Source organism: Plectrocnemia conspersa, unplaced genomic scaffold (assembly GCF_051122295.1).
Source record: "Plectrocnemia conspersa isolate PC_06_02 unplaced genomic scaffold, ASM5112229v1 ptg000003l, whole genome shotgun sequence".
Lineage (NCBI taxonomy): Eukaryota > Metazoa > Arthropoda > Insecta > Trichoptera > Polycentropodidae > Plectrocnemia > Plectrocnemia conspersa.
Window position 1 is genome coordinate 13,938,766 of NW_028277167.1, and position 21,939 is coordinate 13,960,704.

General features: G+C 32.5%; 2 protein-coding genes across 8 annotated transcripts in view; both read left to right on the forward strand.

Annotated features, from left to right (window-relative positions):
* Positions 1-14,478, forward strand: part of sprt (PDZ domain-containing protein sprite) — a 37,744-nt gene extending 23,266 nt beyond the window's left edge. For all 6 annotated transcript variants that reach the window (XM_088183071.1, XM_088183070.1, XM_088183072.1 and 3 more), the window contains 6 exons: positions 2,568-2,768; positions 4,865-5,023; positions 8,032-8,184; positions 11,953-12,127; positions 12,192-12,359; positions 12,429-14,478. In XM_088183071.1, the coding sequence (XP_088039197.1) occupies positions 2,568-2,768; positions 4,865-5,023; positions 8,032-8,184; positions 11,953-12,127; positions 12,192-12,359; positions 12,429-14,333 (2,761 nt within the window). In that variant the 3' untranslated portion in view covers positions 14,334-14,478. The remainder of the gene's footprint in view (positions 1-2,567; positions 2,769-4,864; positions 5,024-8,031; positions 8,185-11,952; positions 12,128-12,191; positions 12,360-12,428) is intronic.
* Positions 14,479-16,130: 1,652 nt separating this feature from the next.
* BTBD9 (BTB (POZ) domain containing 9) lies at positions 16,131-19,922 on the forward strand. 2 transcript variants are annotated; one of them, XM_088182053.1, is made up of 13 exons: positions 16,131-16,214; positions 16,315-16,488; positions 16,561-16,724; positions 16,791-16,857; positions 16,927-17,083; positions 17,153-17,252; positions 17,319-17,447; positions 17,644-17,803; positions 18,150-18,366; positions 18,442-18,729; positions 18,800-19,039; positions 19,100-19,178; positions 19,247-19,922. In XM_088182053.1, exons 2-13 carry the CDS (start codon positions 16,398-16,400, stop codon positions 19,478-19,480), a joined length of 1,926 nt encoding a protein of 641 aa, XP_088038179.1. In that variant the 5' UTR covers positions 16,131-16,214; positions 16,315-16,397; the 3' UTR covers positions 19,481-19,922. The 2 variants fall into 2 exon arrangements, with proteins under 2 accessions (XP_088038179.1, XP_088038178.1); XM_088182052.1 differs by having other exon boundaries at positions 16,154-16,214; positions 17,319-17,471.
* Positions 19,923-21,939: the final 2,017 nt, after the last annotated feature.

Genomic DNA, 21,939 nt, shown 5'->3' on the forward strand with positions numbered 1-21,939 from the left:
ATTACTACAAGTAAGGATATACTATTAAACATAGTCAATTAAGAATAATTTAAATATGCAATAGTTTAAGTCTTTTTAATCATTTAATTTTAATCATCAAGTCTCTAGGCTGCAGACTGTTTCACGTTTTGTTTTCTGATTTACACAGATAGAGTTGAAAACCCTGATTCGCAGATGTGTGTTTTTGTATAAAAGACTAACACATAGATACAGTACTCAGTACTTCGGTTTTAATCTTAGCTTTTAATTTATTACAACTATGTACATAAAACTGTAGTGAAATGTATTGTTACTCTGTATTTAAGTGAGTTTTAAATATCATTGCTCTGATGCTAATTTGATAATAGTTAAAAAATATCTCGCGATTCACTCTAAACAATATTATTACATACTTCATTTTAGTTTTTCAAATCACCAAAATTAATATCAGTTGTGATTTAATTAATTTAGAATTATGTAATATTTTAAATAGATTATTTTATCAAATTTATTGAATAGAAAATAATGTTTTGAACAAATATTATATACAGAAATGTTGGATCCGAATCGGCCTTTGATTTGTGCAGATTTGAATATAAATGAAATAACTATAACTGATTAAAATAAAATCTTTACATCTTAAAACAATAAATACAAAACCATAACACGAACTTTACACAAATTTATTTTTGAGATGGTGTGCCTTTCCAAAATTTTGTTTCGTTCAACGAACGAATTCTGAGAATTTCGGCCATAGTTGACACCGTGAGAATTTATAATTATTGATAAGACAGTAAAACTTAAAACCGTGTTTTATAATATAAAATTATAAAACACGGACAAAAGTGAAATTAATCAACGATTCCATAAATTTGTGGTATATTTTGTAGTGGAATACTTCTATAAGTTTTTGTTTGCTCTTTGATTGCTTTTTGTGCAATCAAAAGTTATTTTTAATTATGCCCCAAAAATATTCAATGCTATGTTTAATTTATTTATTTAAATAAGGAATTATTTATTTAATTTTTAATTATTTATTTAAATAAGGAATTCGGACTGACCAAGGTCAGTCCGAATTCCTTATTTTTCTTTATATTTTGAATTAGTATTAATATTATTGTTTTATTCTCAATCTTAATGCATTTTGCGGTGTGACTTTGCAGCCATAATAAATACAGGAAAAATTGGTAACAATCTATTTCATTAAGCAATATGTAAAATTCTACATATCTTTATGTTGAAATGTAGCTGACGTTATCAGGCGGTGAAGTTGAAATAGCTGGTCTTAAAAATCAGAGAGTTTTTGATGGAGTGTAAAATTGAATTATTGTCGGCTGTAATTTATCATGATGTGATATTGTTATCTCTTGAGCATCTTTATCCGTCTGCTTGACCGTCTGCATCCTGTGATCAAGTGTCGCATCTTTTAATTTGCTGATTCGAGACAGCTCTAGTGAATCGCAAATGAAGATATTGGCGGGTCAATTGCATCACCTTTTGGATACATCCACGTTTTTACGCCTTAAAAGTGAACTTTTCGGATATTCACTTTCGGTGATTGTTAGCAAAGAGGTAAAAATAACAATAGTTCCTTTGCGCAGGGTAGAACGCATTGTCTATCGCGCGTCTTTTCACACAAAAATGTAGCTTTTTCGGAACTTATGGGTTAAGAGCGATTAATGTTTCAGGACGAGTGTGATAATGAAATGAAATATTAAGAATTATTTACGAGCTATTTTCATTTGTTAGAAAAAGTCATAGTATATATAATTAATGTGCAGGTGGTTGAAACCCCAACAATTAAATTGATAAAAAACATTACTCACTATTTTCGTTCAAATACAGGGTGTTAAAATTTAGAGCCCAAATTTAAACTTACGTGCTTTTTTATTAAAGGGATAAAAATCAGGAATAGTTATGTGCTCTGATTATGAAGTTGATACCTTCCATTCCGGAATATAAGAAGCACATTTAAATTATTTGGCTTTCTTGATGTCACATAGTTGCCTGGTAATATTTTATATAATGCACCCCATAATTTTATTTTTATCAGAGATCGTCACTCTTCTTTAATCCAAAATAGTCAAGCTTTTGTCTTGATTGGGCAATTTCATGGCTGTTAAATCCAATTCTTTGATGAATAACGTTTTATTAAAGATATCAATAGATCTTATTATTTCGAGAAGTGATGCGTTTTTTGCACGCTACTGTACATATGTCTATGAGTCGTTTTATATTTTAAAGGGAAATAGATTATTAAAAAGATTGAACCAAATCCATTAATAAAAAGTCTCGCAACTTCCATAACGTGTTTATTAAACGAATTTGACATTCGACTAGCGACCGCAAAAAAAACTGCACACGAACACAACTTTGCATTAAATTGTTATGGCAATTGCACGCGAGCTCTTTTATCGTGTACTGTGGCACCCAACTAACCATAATAATGTAGAATTAGTTATCCTGCCATTTTTTAGTAAAAAACATTATTACCATTTGACGCTGGAGTGCGAGCGAAGCACGTTACGTCGACCTGACTCTTTTTAAGAATATTGTTCTGAAAAGTATATTATTTTTTTCTTCAACAGTCTCAAAGACCAGCTGTGCACGACGATGAATATAAACCGAATTTCGCACAAGTACATCCGAGAGAGTTCAGGGGCACCGCTGAGCGACGTTGAGAGAAGGGCAGCCGAGGAGAGGGCTTCGGTACTTCACCAAGACGTGGACTCAAAAAGACTGGGTATCAAGAACCTCAAAGTGGCGCTGGAGAGACTGGACATTACCGAGTGAGTATGCAGAATTGAAAATAAAATGATTCGCGAGTTGCAAAAAATACACAATCCTATTGTAGTATTTATTGAAGGCCATACTGTATGTATTATGGTTCTGATTATAATTATACTGGTGAAGATGTCACTTTTTTGCACATCACTGCCATTATAGTCCGACGCTGAATTGTATACGTCAATTAAAATATAATTATACTTAAAATTGCATTATGTTAATACTTAATTTTATTTATTTTTATTCTAGTTGCTGGAGAAATTTTTACTTATGGTTTCATTGTTTATATATATACTATTTAATTACTAAGGGAATTTTTTAATTTAAATATGACGTTCAATCTATTGTTTTAATAATATATTTAATGATTGTGGAGCTTTGGTTAATTTATACTGATTCTATTTACTCTCCATTGATTTTCCAACATACTAATACGTGTATTATACGTCATGATATACACCTCAACCTTTAGAAGTCCAAAGGCATGCATGTCATACCCAAAATGCTTATACCATTACAGTCCAAAGACATTTATATCATGCCTAATATATTTTATATTTTTGAAGCCATTTTAACTCTTTTAGTGCCAAGCTAAATTAGGTGGTGTGTGCTAAGAATGCTAAGCATTTTTTTGTGTGAATCACTATTTATTAGAGGAACAAAATTAAATCCAATGTATATAAGTAAATACACAAAAAGTACAGAAAAAAATATTTCATAATTTTACAAAAAAAAACTAAAAATGGACACCCGCGTCCTAGCGGCATTCATGTCGTCGTCCGTAATCGGAAACCAGCGTCCTTACGGCACTGAAAAGGTTAAATGATTTGATAAAATTTCAAGTTTTATATTTCATTAGTTACTCTATATTATATTTCATTAGATACTTCTATTAATTGCAATATATTACGGTAAAAATATATACACAGTAATTCCAAACCATTTTACGTGGAATTATTAAATTAATAAAATTCCTCGTAAAATCAGTTAATCAATGGATGGATTTTGGAAACAATTTTTTGACCAGTCTGTACCAGCTGCTCAAAACCTAGCATGGTTCTCAATCTATATAATATTTAAATAAATTAAATTTTTTTTTATTCAAATACATATTTAGACAATACATATGTTATGAGAGAATTAAATTCCGAATTGTGATGTTAATCTTGACGAATTTATTGTCATATTATTTTGTTTTTTCTTGTCTATAGCGTCGCGAGGAGTAATTACGCTGAATGTTTTATTATCATCAAAAGTAGTCCTTCAGTTGTATGATAGATTTTTGCAATACATTGTTCATGCTGAGGGATATCATATATAAAGGTGATCCAATTTCAGTTTCCAATTTAAAAAAAAAAAACTTTTTTTTTTATTAATTGATTTCATTAATTATAAAAATTAATGTGAACTAAATGGCCACCTCTGGACCTTTGCAGCAGCCGATTCTTTTGATGTAATTTTCAATGTCTTTTCGTACATTTCGGGCGGTATCTCGGTGGTGGATGTTGGGTTTTAGGTACTCCAACGGCGCTAAATCGCACTATATTGGCGGCCAGTTTCCCCCTTTGAATTTGGCCAGAAACATGCATGTAATTTATTAAAATACTAGTTTTATATTTACAAAATATTTCTCTCATTAGAAAATAAGCGGAAGAAAATGTATAGGCAGATGTCGCATCTCACATATTGCTCCATAATTTGTCTACATTTCGATATTACATTATATTTAGAAGGGACTTCTGATATGAAAGTATTGGTCAAAGTATATTTAAATCGAATTTTGGTCAATAGGTGGGCGCAAAAACAATTATCACTTCTCAGAAGTCAAAAATTCACGTCAAAAGCAATAAAATCTTGTCGGTGCTGTCGCAGTGGGCACTGTGACGGCGAGTTTTTGTCTGGTAAATGTTAAATGAATCATAATTTATTGCGTCAAAGCCAGCGCAGTGTTTCTCAAACGATGTTATGTAAACTAAAGTAATACTTGAAGGATGTGATACTAATTTATAATTAATTTAATGATGTATTTTTATTAAATTAAAATCCAATTTTTTTTTTATATTTTAATTTGAGGCATGTTATGTTTATAATTTTACAGTAACATCGATATACGGATACAGCAAGCAGAGCTTGAGTATCAATTGGGTAGAGAGGAATTAGAGCTGCTGACTCTATTGGAACAGAGTCGAGCTCTTCAGATTCTGATCGAACAAGATGACCACGCCAAGACCAAGCAAGACCAGCAGACTATCTATAAGTAAATATAAAATAAATTATATGTTATTCTCTCATATATTTCATTATTGTATAGAACAAAAAAAGATTCTTATATGATTAAAACTCCTGGCATATTAGGGATACCTCGCACAGGTATGCGGTATATACACGTGGAGGGTTAAAAGTCGGCACCTGTTGGACTACCTGAGATCGTTTAGCTCTCCTCTCCAGCCAACGACTCACGTGCCGCATTCCGCGTGCGAATGCAATTCGATATATCGTTATAATATTATACGTATATAGATTTTCCATTTTGTGTTTCAACACCGTAATAGTTTTGTCAGTGGCGAGCGCATCCTACACGCGTTGTACCTGCAACATATTATCTACTTGCACTTCTAGTCCGGTTCGTAGTAGTTACCGTAACGGAAATTAATATTGCGCCGGCAGGCAGGAGATAAAGTATTAAAACTAAAGATGGCCAGTGCATATCAACCGACAACGGTTATTTGTAGAGACATTTCTACATTCAATTACATGGATTTGTACTGCTAACTTGAATTTATTCGAATTATAGGAACGGTATCTGATTTAGATGCAAAAGCTTCTTTCATGATCAGATGTGATTGTGCTTTTGAGAAGTTAAAATTATTTTATACTATACAAATAGACCAAAGGTAACTTTTGTAGCATTTTGCATTCCATACGCCAATTACTTAATACAAACATATGTCATCGATACTGTAATACACTGTTTGACCATCTTCACCACAAATCGCCGGAATATAACATTGATACCAGTTACCTATTTATAAGCTTCAGTCAGCATATGAAACAGTAGTCAGATTTAAAGTATATAAGGTACATCCATTGAAAGCTCATACAAAATTTGAGTTTTCATATGCAATGTACCTACAGATTCAGTCAATTATCTCAAACTTATAACAAGACAGGATGGTGCATTATTCAATGTCATTATTATCTACTCATAAATAAATTATTCAACCCAGATACTTTTATGATTTATAAATAAAGCAGCAATAAGTCGCAAGGAAGACGGAGACGCTTCGCTGTTGAGAGTTTCTATTGCAGACTTTAGAAGCACTACTCAAAAAAGATTTCGAAGATATGTGACGATGAGATCAATATGATAACGAAGATGTGTCAAAACAGAGGTTAAAGTATTAGAAACTGTTCTCGATGTAGTGAGAACCACAATTAATAAGGTTGCTTCAGAGTGAAGCTATCTATTATAATAATATGAAGATGTTTATTGCCTAAAGCAGTAAAGTCATTATTATACTAGTGTAATAAAATGACAGTTTAATATTTAATAGCAGAACATGTCATATTTGATTATTTATAGATCATAAAATCCAATGCATATTTTCTCCATTTTATTTATCAAATAATAAAAGTTTGCTTTTTTGAAAAATAATTTAATAATAAATTATACAGGTAGCGTATATCATTTGGTCTTTTAGCTCAAATTTACTAAAAACAGCTTACTACAAAAATAGACATATTTTAACATATGTCTGCTTGGTGTAATTTATTATTTTTTAAGCCACAAATCTTTTAAATTATTTAATTTACTCAGTGGCGTAGCTATGGGGGGGCGGAGGGGGGGGCCGTCCCGATCGGCACTTGCTTGGGGGCGGCATATTCGCGATGGAATTGTCTAGTGTGGTTCTTAACCCAGAATAAACTAAAATTTATGTAAATCTACGAATAGTAAGAGCTTAACAATACTCAATGTAAAATACAAAAAAAAAGAAACAGGTAGTAAAATCTGAAATGGTATTGTTGCTAGATTTATGCATCGCAAAACGATATTTAAAGGATAAAAATAGGAATTCAAGGAGTCAATGTTGAAAAGATTTCCTTAATCATATATAATTAGAGTGCACACAGTGTCGCGATTGCATCCCTTATTCTTGCAAGTTCGCAAAAAAATGAAATTAGCATTTTAATGATATTTAGCTAAATGCCTTAATTATTTTGTAATCATTTATTTGTCTTAATATTATTATTGAGGATTTTTTAAGTTACTTTGATTAATTTTTGCATTACAATGCATTAAAAATTTGAACATGAAAATGGTTACAAATCAATACTATCTATTTCATTTATCATAGTGAATTAGGAATTTTATAGATAAAATAAGAGCAAAATTAAAAAGTTTACGACTCCAATTCCGTGTGCTTAAATCAAGGCCTTCTACATTTTTTTCTTAGTATACTTAAAAATTTGATGACGAAATTTTTGTTGAATGGAATAAACGTGTTAAAAATACGTTTATTATTAAAATAGTGACGAAGATTTTTTTGTGTGGTCACAAAATTAAGCTTTCTTTTTATATACTTTGATACATTGTAATTGGATCGGTACTTTCAAAGTAGATAAATGTACTTGTAATTGAACAAACGATCTCAAAAGTTTCGATTCTTGCTATTATTGCTAAATCAAATTATTTTGCAAATGTCTTTCACATATTTCATTTATGCATATGTTTGTAAAAGACAACGGGAAACACTACATATATTTGCTTACCTCGGTTTTCAAGTCACGATCTTCAGAGAACGAGAAAAAGGATTCACCCATCAATTCACTACGTAATTAATATGAATATTAAGTTTGAATCACAAATTTTGTAAAGGGTATCATTAAAAATCAATCATAAAAACCTACCTTACTATGGGAAAAGATTCAAGAGAATTCATGTGACATGAAAAGTCGTCTCAAATACATGACTTAAAATGTGTACTAAATACAAACCAGTTACTTTTCTTTTATTTGGGACATTGTCGATTATGTGAAGTAAATTGCAATTATACACCTAATTTTATTTTTTAGTTGTGATTTGATCTCTGGGATTATAGCGTAAAGTTGTAATTTTACGCCTCTTTTCGAGATGAATCTCAATTTCATGCCCATTTTTTATATATATATATATATATAATACCATACAAACGTTAACTGTCTAATCTTGATTTTGTCCTCAGTGCTTCTGTTTATTACCATATTTTAAAATATATTTTCTTTTAGTTGTATCAGCGGCTCGGAGCTTGTGACCTTACACGCCGTTCAAGTGGAATACGACCCGAAGAGTCCCCAATTTGGAGCCGGACCTAGATCCAGAGTCCCAGGACTATGGCTGGAGTGGGCTTTGGAGCACACGGGGATGTGCAAGGGCGACAGGTGAGAGACAATCGCCATTGGTAGAGAGCTATAAACCACTCGCGTGGGAATTGGAATTTCACATATGTTGGTATTAATTGTGATGTTGGTATCTGGCGGATGACTGTCGGAGGTGTTACTCTATTTTCACATGCCCATCCATTATCAAGAGGCGTTATTCCCACAATCGCATCGTAACGGACCAGTATCGTAACGATTGTCTTTTTAATGTGTTTTTATTAATACCTAATAGGTTTTGAGAAGCGTTGTTATTAATTTGAGTTTTAATAGTACAAAGTGTTTACTCTTAGAAGATTTATGGCGTCGCATGATTTATAGTAATTAGTCTTGCTCGTGATTAAGTTTTCTTTTTTATTACTGAGACTAAGGGGTCAAAGTTGGCCGCCTGCTTTCTATAGTAAGCGAATTTCACGCCTTTTTAGAACAATAGTTTTCCGTTTGAACTTTATGAAGTATACCTAATAGACGCATGTGTACAAACACTATTGTATGTAATAATGAAAACTTTTCACACAAAACGAATGATTAAGCGTTATTAGAAACATTTGCATAAGGCACAGTTAAGTGGTCCCTATAACATAAATTAAATTGTAGTAGCTCCTAATATTAAGTGTGGTTTTTAATATTGAAAATCAAACGTGGGCAGAAATTTTCAGATAAATTACATGCCGTCAGTGACATCATTTGCCCCTTCCCCCCTTGAATATGACTAGAAACTGCATATAATTAAATGAAATACTATGAATATTGCCAACTTTCGTCTCCCGAAAAATCTGAAATGAAGTCCCTGATTCTAGACCAGAAATTGTCGGGTCCTTGAAATAAATAAAAAAAAACAGTATCGAATTTATCGCATAAATATGTTATTTCAGTGAAATCATATCGGAATATATTTTTATAGATTTATATACAATTAATATGAGTTCAACTTTTCCATACATATATACTAGTTACAGTAAATGTGTATTTTTCGGTTAAGCTATATTTTCACTAGTGAAGTCCAAATACATATTCACCAGTAGATACGGACTAGTGAAATTATATGCTGCTTTAAAATGTCTATGAAACTCAATACATTTGCTGTTCAAGCCCAAACCTAACCTACACGAATTAAACAAACTCAACTTGACCTAATGAAAGATCTAAAACTAGTCAGTTTTAGAACTTTTATTATATCAAGTCCAAAATACAAACTAAGCCAACGTAACTCTCAGGGAAATTAAGCAGAATAATAAGTATAGACAGACGTCGCATCTCGCATGTTGCTCGATAGTTTGTCTGCACTTTGATATTACAAGGGTAGGTCAATAACTCTTAACAAAATAATAGAAAAACACATTATTTTGGGTTGATTTATTTTTATTTCTCAACATAGTTTCCTTTAAGTTCGATATACTTCGCCCAGCGTTTTTCAAGCCATCCAAAAAGTAAGATTCCGAGAGGTCACACAATAGGCTTTTGTTGCTGTGATGACCTCCTCATTCAGCGACATGACATCTTCATGTTTGGAAATAAGAAAAAAATGCTGGGTGCATTAAAATCCAGGGATAACTGCTCCAATGATTTTGTTTGTATCCTTGGCTAACAACCAATCATTTATAGCGACTTGATATAAAGTCTCGGTGAATCCCGATTGTTGTTCACATAGAATGTTTTGAGAAATAATGAAATCCTTTAATTGTTTGATTACTGCTTCTTCCATCCCCTTTTCTATACATGTTAATTGGTCTCATTTCCTCAACCATTATACTATTTTTTTTTAAATATAAGTATAATAGTAGCAATCTTTAAATTATTAGGTATTTCTATGTAGTTTAGTTCTTAGTTTTATTAATTATATTTAAATCTAATTCGTTAGACCTTTTTTCAATTTACAAATTGTGTTGTGAATTTATTCTATAGATACTGATTTAAATTCACTAAATTGTATTGTACTAAATTATTAAACTGATGTATTGAATTCATAATACCCGGCCACACACGGGCGGATCTGCCCGCCGGATTTGTCCGAAACGGATGTCCGACGGACAAATCCGCCAGTGTGTGGGGTTAAAACGCTCGGACAGATCTGTCTGTTGTCTGTCCATGCTCAAAACAAACGGATCGGACACGGACAAGCAGATCTGAGCAGAGATCGTGCTCGCGTAAACGACCGTTTACAGTGTTTTTTGTTAAAATTTGTCCCTTAAATAATTATATGACCCGGGCCTTTATTAATTTGCGCCAAAGTTGCCGCCAACGTCTAAAGTTTTATTATTTTATGACCCATTTCTATTATATCACTATACAATAGAAAAAATAATATAAATTTAAGATGCACTTAGAGACTCTAGATATGTAAATATTACATACATTAATACATAATAAAAAATATAATTTTAATTATACTAAAATTAAAGTTATTATCATTATTGAAAATGTATGAAGAGATCAAGGTATATATACGTATGGATATATTATTATTATTAATAAATGTCATTTAAATTTAGAATTTACTTTAAACACTATATAAATTTAACTTTTTTTCTATAATATCTACCGAGCTCAGTCAGACAGATCCGAGCTCGTACATTTTGCGTCTGTGGCCAAGCCCGGACAAATCCGTCAGATGTCCGACGGGCAAATCCGTACGTGTGTGCTTAGCTATTCTCTTCTATACTATCAATGTAGTATGTATTTCTTTTTTGTGCTATTGGATGAGGATCTTTATATATATTTCCATCTATCTCCATATTTACTATGTCGTTTCTCTGAGTAGGAGTAATTATTTTTTTATTGTTTTCCACATCTTATTTGGGTCATTTTTTATTTCATCTATCGACTTTTCATACCATTTTTTTTAGCTATTCTTATTGCTTTGATTAATATTTCTACATGGTTGCTATGTTTTCAATTTTTTATTTAAGACTATATATACTAATCGTTTTGTTCTTATTATTTGAAATATTTTGCATGATTCACATCTTACATATAAACACGCTAACTTGAAAAGTCATTGCATCGAACTCTGAGTAACACGCGAAATCTTTCGACCACCTTATATTATAGTTATCCTTAACTCAGTTTATATTTAATTATTATTTAAATTAACCTAGTTTATGTACATTTCATTATTTTTTTTGACAATCGTAGTATTGTTAGTATGTCTCGTACGTTTCCTTTATTTAGAAATGCGGAATTATAATTAATATTATTTATAAAAAAAGCAACACAAGCTTTTTATTGTCGTTAAAGTATATTCAATATAATTAGCTTTCGTACTCAACTAGTCAAGTTATATCGTTTATTTTAATACTTGATAGTAGACAATTTTTTTGTTAATTTTTTTATTTTTTTGTCCGTTAAATTAGATTAGCCGTTAATTGTATTTCTTTTGACATGAGTTATCGTCGGTTAGTTTAACTTTCCATTGGTTTTTTACCGGCTATTTATATAAATTATATTATTTATTATATTGTAAAGTGTATTTTACAAAGACAGGATACGGTACGAATGGTAAGGTAGTTACTTTAAAAAGTTAAATTGGTCAATGCACGTTAAGACAGGAACCACGCTTGGCGTGTCACACAATTAAAATTACCTTTATACACCGGCGTATACAGGGCGTCTCGAAAGTAACGCACGGCAGGTGGATCTGCTGTACGAATACATTACATTTATTATTCGGAAGTAAAAAATGTATATTGCACGAATGTCGACAATCGCCTTATGCATTATTCACCTTAATGGGTTTTTTCTGACCAAATATCTGACTCAAACTTTTTTCAGATTATTGGAAGTCAACGGAAAACTAGTACTGTCCAAGAGTAAAGAAGATATGCTAAGATTGCTAAGTATATCACCTTCTCCAGCTCAATTGGTCGTGTTGCGGAATAGATCTTATTCAGAATTTTTAATACCAGATTCTAATAATGCGCATAATCCTCCACCGCCTATGGCACAGGTATTTGATATAAATTTAATTTGTCATAACTATTTTTTTCATTATATTAAAATTGTATTCAAAGGTTGGGTCTTTGAGAGCTGAGCTGGATGCGTTGAGAGAGCAAGCAGAAGAAGCCAAACGAACCAAAGATGGTCTTCGAAACGATAATCTACGCTTGACTCACAGGATTAGTTATTTAGAGGAACAAGTCGCTGAGTTGTTGGATAGGAACAAAACCCAAGAATCTGATGTTAGTATTTTTTTAATATTTATTTTTGATAATGTATATATTGATGATTTATGTATTTAAATATTTTAGGTTAAATTGATTTCTCCACATAAACTGTTAACGTCTACAGTCAATACTCAAAAGAATGTCACTAATATTAGCATCACTTCAGAGCCAAATCCAAAGGCAGTTCAAAATAAATCTGATGTGCAAGTGTTCCAAAAAGGACCTGATGTTACTGCGATTGTTGCGAATATTCCTGGATTAGAAATTGGCGGAAAAGACACTGTTGAAGCTAGTGCCAATTTGCCTATAATACGTCCTAGATCGAATCAATCGAACATATCGAGCACTCAGATTGAAATTATCGGAAATACACAAAAATCTAATGCTACTAAGTCATATTGCAATGACGCTGATTCTAATAGCTCAAAGAAAAAGACTTATTCGCACATGCAGATGAATCACGTGCATTTTAATCATAAATATCCAAAGCATACGAATGCAAGACTAAGTCTACAACCATCGAGAAGTTCCGATTTTTTGAGTCAGGGAGAAGATGATGGCGATTCTAATTTAGATAAAAAACCGTATTCGTTGAGACAATCGATGTCGCAGCATTCGATATACAGTTCTAAGGATCATAAAACGTTCGATTATAACAGTGAGACTACGGCGGCTTTGGAGATTATCAAGAAGAACCAACGCCAGTACATGGAAACGAATTATAAGAATTTAAAGGAGAAGAAAAGCTACGCTCAAAGCGATGACAACACCGATATTATCAAGAACTATAAGCGGAATCACTCGAGAGAAGGCAAAGACTCTGCTAAAATGTTCAGTAATTTGAAAAACATCGAAACATCCGGTAAGAGCTGCAAGACTAACGGTCACGCCAAAGAGAAGATTAGTTCTGATAAATTTGTAGCGTTCAATCCCGTGTCCCAAAAAGATGAATACATAGACTTTCACCCAGATAGAGACTACATTGACCATCGCATCGATGGAAAGATTATACAGAACGCCCACAAATCTAGTAGGCGTCTGTCAAAACTTCATTCCAGAAATGTCAAATCACCCGACTGCGACTCTGAACCCTCGCAAATAAATTCTAACGACGAGAGATACAAAAAATATAGACCGAAACATCTAGACTACACTTCAGAGCCCAACAGTATAATAAACGGACACGCGAAAAAGAGCGTCCAGTATTTAGATAGACCTAGACCGATGCCGCCAAAGAAACCAATCAGACTATCGTTACACAGAGCGCAGAGCATGCAATCTATAGATCCTGATGGAAATCAAGGAGAAAAGTTTTATCTTCACGATCCTTCGGATAGGTTAAAATTAGCAAACGAACCCAAAAACAGCGAAGAGCTGAGATACTCACTGTCCAAGAATATAATCGACGATTTGGTGAGTTGCGATAAAGAGAATAGAGTCAAAGAAGGAAAAGTGTATTTGAATCCCGAAAATGGACTCTTAAACAATAGACTGCGACAGCAAACTAAAGAATATTCCAAGAGCGAAGAGATTATTGAATATTCGCATCAGTCAGATAAAGAATATTCGTATGCAGCGCATGAAAATAAACGGATAAAAAAGAGGCCTTATAATGGAAAATTGTTGGATGATTCGATATTTATCAACGATTCGGAACAAAACGGTGGATATATGAGTTCTAAAAGTGAGTCGGTAGTGTCGACTCCGAAAAATCACAAAACAAGATCTCATTACAGCGAAGGTCTTATAAAAACTCCAAACGGATCTCAGATTTGTCTGTCGAAAGAAGAGCTTAGAATTAAACATGACAATGACAACTCCAAAAACGTAAGTAACGGTCACGTTAGAAACGAACCTTCAGGCGAAGTTTTAAAAACGTCTAATTCTCTGGTCTCGGGATTTAAATGGTCTACACCCAATATTTTTAAAAATATAAAACTTGAAGCTACGTCGAGAATGAATGGGCATTTTATGGATGCAAAGAAATAATCAGATACTTATTTTACGTACATACATATATAATATAATTGTTAAACCTCAAAACAATTCATTACTGTGATATTAATGTATATTTTGAATAAGTATAAATAAATTGTATTATAATTTATATTAAATTTATATAAATAAATAAATAAGCGTGTAAAATAAACATTTTAAATTTTATTGTAGTATCTACTAATACCCTACATTTTCTAGAATAAAAATAATAACAGAAAATACAATAATTTCGTTTCCTTGTATACCCGCTCCAAGTAGTACGGATTGTGCTGAACTAATTTTTAAACAATATTCTATGACGGCTGACAATTACACACAAATCGAGCCACTGCAGTATTATTTATTCAAAGTATATAGTTTATATGCTATTTTTTTACGAATGAACTGTGAATGAGGCAACACCTGCCGTTGTCTTTCGTCGAAGTCCACCAAAATAATGTTGCTGCCTTCCAGTATCAGAGTGCCGCCTAATAAAATAAATATTCGTTATTTAAATAAAGGAACAACATTTTAGGAACTCTATTCTGATTAATTTGGGACATGCCCGTTACAAAAATCGTTTTGACCAAGTGGTGTTTAGTCCAAACCGAGTTGTCCCTACACTGCTGGCAAGCGGTAATAAGCATACGCATAATGTTACGTAGAAATAAAATATAACAATTAAAACAATCAGAAGCGTTTTAATGGTCCTTGAGACACAATAAGACATCCATTTCATGTGTGTTAGGGTCACACGTAAAGGAAAAAGAAATTTTCGCGCACGCTTTGAGAACTCTTACTTCAAAGCCAAATTGTCCTATGACTTCCAAATTAATCCCTTTATTGAATAGTTATACATTACACTGTGTTCATTATTGCATATAAAGCTCTTTAATTCCTATGAGTTAAAAATGCTGACAAACGATATTTAGATGATCATCGAATACACTAATTGTTTTGAATAGTGTAATGGAATATGCCCAGCGCCTCATGCGCCAACAGTTGTAGCAGTTCGATGGTTTTTCTTGTAAACCATCAAGTGATAATTGTGTAAATAAAAATGGTTCACTGGTCCTTCGAAGCCTTATCAGCACGTTTTCCTTAGAGGGTCAAGGTCGCAGGTAAACAAAAAGAACGCCAACTTCTACTCGAGGAACGAATTTAAACGTTTCGCCACTTTTAGCCAGATTTACTGCCAGCACCAAGACGCGCATATTTATTTTTGAGGGGAGAAGTTAAAACACCAAGGGAAATAAAAATTGCATATAAAGACATTTTCATCATGGCACTACAGCCCGGAGTGAGCCTTGGCCCTCATACAAGATTATTCTCCAACGCCGAGAGCTCGAAGTTTCTTGATAATATCATACCATCCAGTCAACGCAGTCGAGATTTGTCTATGCTCAGGGACGTTCATTCGTGCACAATATTATGCTTCCTCCACACTCTCTGGAAGTAGGCCATGGTTGGGTAAGGACGGAAAATATAATGTGTTAATTCGGGGCTACTTCGGCGAGCTCGGGTCTGCCCGCTCTAATGTTTCGGCGACCTCGACCGTATTCGGTAGACCTTTGGTTCGGTAACTTCCAGAGAATGTAGAGGAAGCATTACATTCATTGTGTTTTTTGTAATATAAATATTTTTCTATTATTTTAATTTGGTTTAACACTTTTTAAACAAACTAACAATAAAATAAATATTTTAGATAATAATATAAATTAAAATTGAATTATGATGCTTATTTTAAATTTATATTAATTGTATTTAAATTTAAAAGTATGTTGATTATAGATATTTTTACAATAAATTAGTTTTGGTCAAATTTGTTAGTTATTAAGGCCAAGTTTTATTAAGTGAAATAAGCGTATTGTTGCGATCCGTCAGATGAGTGAGGTGCGTTTGTTTATATTTTGATTTCGTTTTGCCTTCTAATATTGAAACGTTTTTACTAAAATTCATATCAAATAATTAAATATGAATATATTTTTTTTAGCGAATATTACATTATCTCAACATTAACGAGTATATTATGTCATGTGTTTTTGTTGTTGATATTGAAATAGAAAATATAACATCATGAGTAGTCAAAGAGGCTTTTTATACAGAAGCTCAATAGCGAGGAGTAACGACAATGCTCCTGATGAGTCTGGTGACATCGAACACTCTAGTATGTTTTGTATACGTTAAATCAGATCAAAATAGATAACACGCTACTATTAAAACCATTCCATTGTTAAAGGTAACCTCTCCGAAAACATTGGCCATTTGTGCCTATCTCAAGAATATTCCGATATAACGCTAGTTGTTGAAAATCAACCAATACCGGCGCATAAAGTGATACTTGCTTGCAGAAGCGAATATTTTAGAGCTTTGTTGTTCGGAGGAATGCGAGAAGCTAGTCAGGTTAGCTGTTATTATATAAACTATAAATATCTATATAAACATACATATATAATAATGTGTTTTTAGGATCAAATCGAATTGCAAGGCACTCCGCTGAATGCATTCAAAGCACTATTACGTTATGTTTATTCCGGTATGCTTTATTTCATATTACATATTATGCGTTACGCAAATATATTTTACACAATAATATAATATATAGGTCACATGGCGTTGTCGTCGCTCGGGGAAGATAATATTTTAGACACGTTGGGATTAGCTCATCAATTTGGATTTTTAAAATTAGAAACGGCCATATCTGAATATCTTCGCCAAATACTCGCATTGCGGAATGTTTGTGCGATTTTGGATGCGGCTCGGTACGTTCCGTTATAAATTCATATATTTGTTTAAAACCTTGTTTTTATATTTTTAATTATTTTTAATAGGTTATATGGATTAAAGGGTTTAATGAATGTGTGTTACAACTTTATGGACAGAAATGCCCAGGAAGTATTGCAGCATGAGTCTTTCCATAATATATCAATAGTAAGCATTTTTATTTATTTAAACATCATTCACAATTATGATATTTTTATATTTCTACTTACTTAGGAATCGTTGCAAGAGTTGTTAATTAGAGATTCGTTCTTTTCACCGGAAGTTGCAGTGTTCAAAGCCGTATGTAATTGGTGCAAAGCTAACTCTAATGTTTTCAAACAAAACGGTGGACAAACTGAGGCGGTAAATATTTATACTATGTTTCATGTGAGACTTTTATATTTATTTATAAAGATTTTGCATGATTTTTTCTATTAGATCCTATAAATACATATAAAGCTCTTGAGCAGTTCAATTCCTTAGTACTGTGTATTTTAATACTACATGTTTTTATTAAAAATATATGTCGCAAAAAATGATACGTTTATACTAATTTTAGGAGACTATTTTAAAATGTGTGCGTCTACCGCTGATGTCGTTAGAAGATCTATTAACTGTAGTGAGACCGTTTCCTTTCGTAACTCCAGATATGCTCTTAGATGCAATTCAAGAAAAGACTAACGTTAATAGTTCAAATCTACGACATAGAGGACAGTTATGTAAGTCGTTACATTTAATGTGAGAACTTGCACAAAATACATATATGTACATATATAATCTTGCAATAAATATTAAAAATATGGCTTGCAGGACTATTCTTAACGATTTAAAGAATAGTATTATGAAACATAAACTTTGAGAGTTCCCCGTTATTATTCTACACTCTTCATATCTGTTATTTTTCTTGTAGCTTATATACAATTTTATAACATTTGAGAAATAAAAAATCGTTTTCCTATGAACTTCAATATGAAACTGAATGCGCTAAAAAATATTTTAACATTTCTAAAGCTAATATAAAGAAGTGTGTTACAAATTATAAAGCAACTATCCTGATGTTTATAGTACCGGAAGAAAATATAGCTACTGCAAAATATGAATCTACTGTTATACAAGGCGAAATGAGAACTGCTTTATTGGATTGTTTGTGCACCTACGATATGGAGAGAGGATACACTCGGCATCCTATAATAACTAGCGATAACGTAGGAATAATTGTTAAGCTCGGAACGCCGAGTATAATCAATCATATCAAATTACTCTTGTGGGATAGAGATATGAGGTACGATAATAATCAATAATGTTATCTATTAACTTATATTATGCTAAATATTAATCATCAATAAACTTATTTTAGGTCGTATAGTTATTATATAGAAGTATCTGTTAATCAAGTGGACTGGGTGTGTGTTGTAAATCATTCGTCATATTACTGCCGTTCTTGGCAAAATTTATTTTTTAAACCGAGGGTCGTTCAGTATATTAAAATCGTGGGAACAAACAACACGGTCAATATGGTTTTCCATGCTGTTTCGTTAGAGGCCATGCACACTGAAAATATACCACCGTTGATAGATGGCTTAGTGAAACCTAATTACAACGTTGCAACCTTACCTTTATGTGCGACTGTTGTAGAAGGTGTGAGGTAAATATCTAAAAATAATTTTTATACTTACATACATGATGCATATAGATAATATGTATATATATTTCAGCCGCTATAGAAATTGTCTTCTCGATGGTAATATTGAAAATTACGATTGGGATTCTGGTTATACTTGTCATCAAATCGGATCAGGTTCTATTGTAGTGCAACTAGCCCAACCTTATGTAATAAGCTCGATGAGAATGCTACTTTGGGATTGTGACGATCGTAGTTATTCATATTTCATCGAAACATCTGTGAACGACTGTCGTTGGGAAATCGCTATTGATAGAACACGGGAGACGTGCAGGTAATAAAAACTATCAAATCAATATGAAATAGATCTTTTGATAAATTAATATATTTTCAGATCTTGGCAAGTTGTACATTTTCCACCGAGACCGGTAGTTCTTATCAAAATTGTAGGAACACAGAACACGGCCAACGAAGTAAGTTAAACATGATTGATTTTAAAACAACATAAAATTGTGGATATATTTTAATCTAACCAATATAGGTATTCCATTTGGTGCATTTCGAGTGTCCAGCCCAAGAAGAATACCAAAGTTCTTCAATTACTATTACTCCCGGTGGCAAACAACCGTCTACTTCGAACTTACTCGGTGAATCGTCTAGCACTCCGCATCTGTGGAGGTCGACGTCTTCCCCGGCACCCACTACTCCTCCGCCAGCACCACTCTTACCCACGGAGACGGCTTTAGAAGCGGAGGAACAAGATTTGACCGATTAGATTGATTTTATCATTTTTAAGTAAAAACATACGTTGCTAGACCGAGCACTATAATTTATAAAAATAATAAATTCGAATATATTATAAAATAGTTTTACGTCATTAATAATATTATATTACCTCTCGTCAATCGTTGATATCTTTTAATTAAATTAACTATAATTTAACAGGTAAATGATAAATTTTAATATAATGTAATACTTCTTACTGCCAATTAATTTTCTTTAATATTATGTATTTAAAGGTGAACTAAATAAAATTGCTCGATTAAATCGCCAATATAATTAAATAAACTTTTATGTTATTTATGAAAATAATATTTAAAACATGTAATTTCAAAACATGTTTTGTAAAAATATGAAAGCTATAAATGTATATTATTTTTGTTAAAAGTCATGATGAACCATGTGAATATTTAAAAATAAATATTTAGATTATTTTACTAATGTTTATTATATTTATAATTAATATGTTTTGCTATGTATATATATAATATATATATATATACATATGTCATTAATTCTGACCCACTACAAGCGCGTCAATATATGACAAGATCAAGGACGAGAGTGGCAGTTGCTGAAAATTCGTGACCATGGAAGGAATATCACTGCCGAAATATCGAACGGTAAGTTCCCATTGCGATGAATCCCGAAATTTAAATATTAATATTACCAGCGAAAAAAAATTATCCATGTATATAAATATTAATTTTTTTACGGATTTATTCAAAACGTTACTTAGCTTTTCGACCACCGACGTTGGGGTTATCATATTTGGCGTAATTTTTCTTTATTTCGATCTAAGTCACGTGTTAAATAAATTCGTTGAAAATTTAAACAGCAACATAAAAATAATACAGTGGCATCTCATAACGAAAAATTCGCATAAAAAGAAAATAAAACTGTAGAAAGGACTCGCATAGTGAGCGTCGTTTCTCATAACGAGTGACAAGGAGAATACTGGGAAGGCCTGGATTGTGTAGAAAGTGTTCTGTAATCAGGCGTGTTCTATACTTTCAACATGCCTCAAAGAAGAATAGTAATGTCATTTGTTTTGTAAGTAGTGAATGGGTGAAACTAAAAGACGAGTATCATCATATAGTAATACTCCTCTTCAGGGCCGGCCCGATGGGCAGGCAGTACAGGCGGTCGCCTGGGGCGCTAGATCTTGTGGGGCGCCGTGATACCAATAAAAGGCGCAATATTCACTTAAAAATATCAAACAATATTGTTAAAGAATATAATCTGATATTTATTTTTTTGTATACACTACTGTGTACTCTTTAGATTATTTCACGCGTAAAAAATCGCGACGAAAAATAAACTACAAATTCTTAAATACCCACAATCGCAAAAGAGTATGGTGTTAAATATAATATTAAATTACTTTCATTTAAAATATATTTTTGCGCTCATGAGCTATTGAAGTATTAATAGGGGGGGGGTGCGCAAATTTAGTTTTTGCCTGGGGCGCCAAATAACCTAGGGCCGGCCCTGCTCCTCTTCCATTCTAGTTAATATACGACTGGACCAGAAAGCTCTGTTGCATTCTTGACCAAGTCAGGCACACCAAATAGTTCATTACAGCAGTTGAGGGCATCGTGAAGGAAAATCGCATAGTAACAATGAACGAAATTGTCCCACATATGATGATAAGTCATGGATCAGATCAATGATTGGGCTTACCATGTGTCCCGGTTTCACAAAATTTCCGAGATGACCGTTTTTTTAGTTCACATCAGTATCCTGCTATCCAGCATAATGCTTTCATTTTTTTAAGCAAAAACCTTTTTTTTATCTAATGGCCACTAATATGGCCAATTATTTTGATTTCGGTCTTGCTCAATCAAACACAAATTGAACAGCTGCAGAAGTATTTTACTGAGTGTAAATGTTAAAAAGTGAACGGTGGACGAGGCTCCACCACCCATTATCTATCCGTCGAAGTCCACCAACAGCCACCGTTACGTTAGTATTACCAGAGTGCCGCCAAGTTTTGGGCTTAAGAAAATAAATATATAAATAGGCCCCCTACAATTCTACGACCCTGTTAACGTTTGAGAAACAATGGTAAAACATATCTATGCTCAATAAATATAATTGCCTTTGTTTTATCCTTATTAGTTAAATTATTTTCCACTTCTTTAGCGTACTCGTTGATATGCTTGTGTCATCATTTTACATTTATAGTCGTATTTTTATTATTGTGATATAATTAATATTGATCTGGTTCTAATGTCTGCACATTAAAACTGAGGCGAAGTTCCGAAGTGTTTTATTGTATTTTGATCTCGGGTTCCACTTCTATTCGGTTTACTTTTGAAAAACGTTGATAAAGTTTATTGTAACACAACAATCACATTTGCGTGCTAAAATATGTTAGACATGACTTACGAGATTTTCGAGATACAAGCATTTTTTTAAATTTGACTCGACATAAAAGCAAAAAAGTATTGC

Bases quoted from the DNA above. Each gene is read 5' to 3' on its own strand.
- BTBD9 (XM_088182052.1), top strand. From the start codon at position 16,398: ATGAGTAGTCAAAGAGGCTTTTTATACAGAAGCTCAATAGCGAGGAGT. The intron at 16,489-16,560 runs GTATGTTTTGTA...CCATTGTTAAAG, and splicing joins TGGTGACATCGAACACTCTA to GTAACCTCTCCGAAAACATT. The intron at 19,179-19,246 runs GTAAGTTAAACA...TAACCAATATAG, and splicing joins CACAGAACACGGCCAACGAA to GTATTCCATTTGGTGCATTT.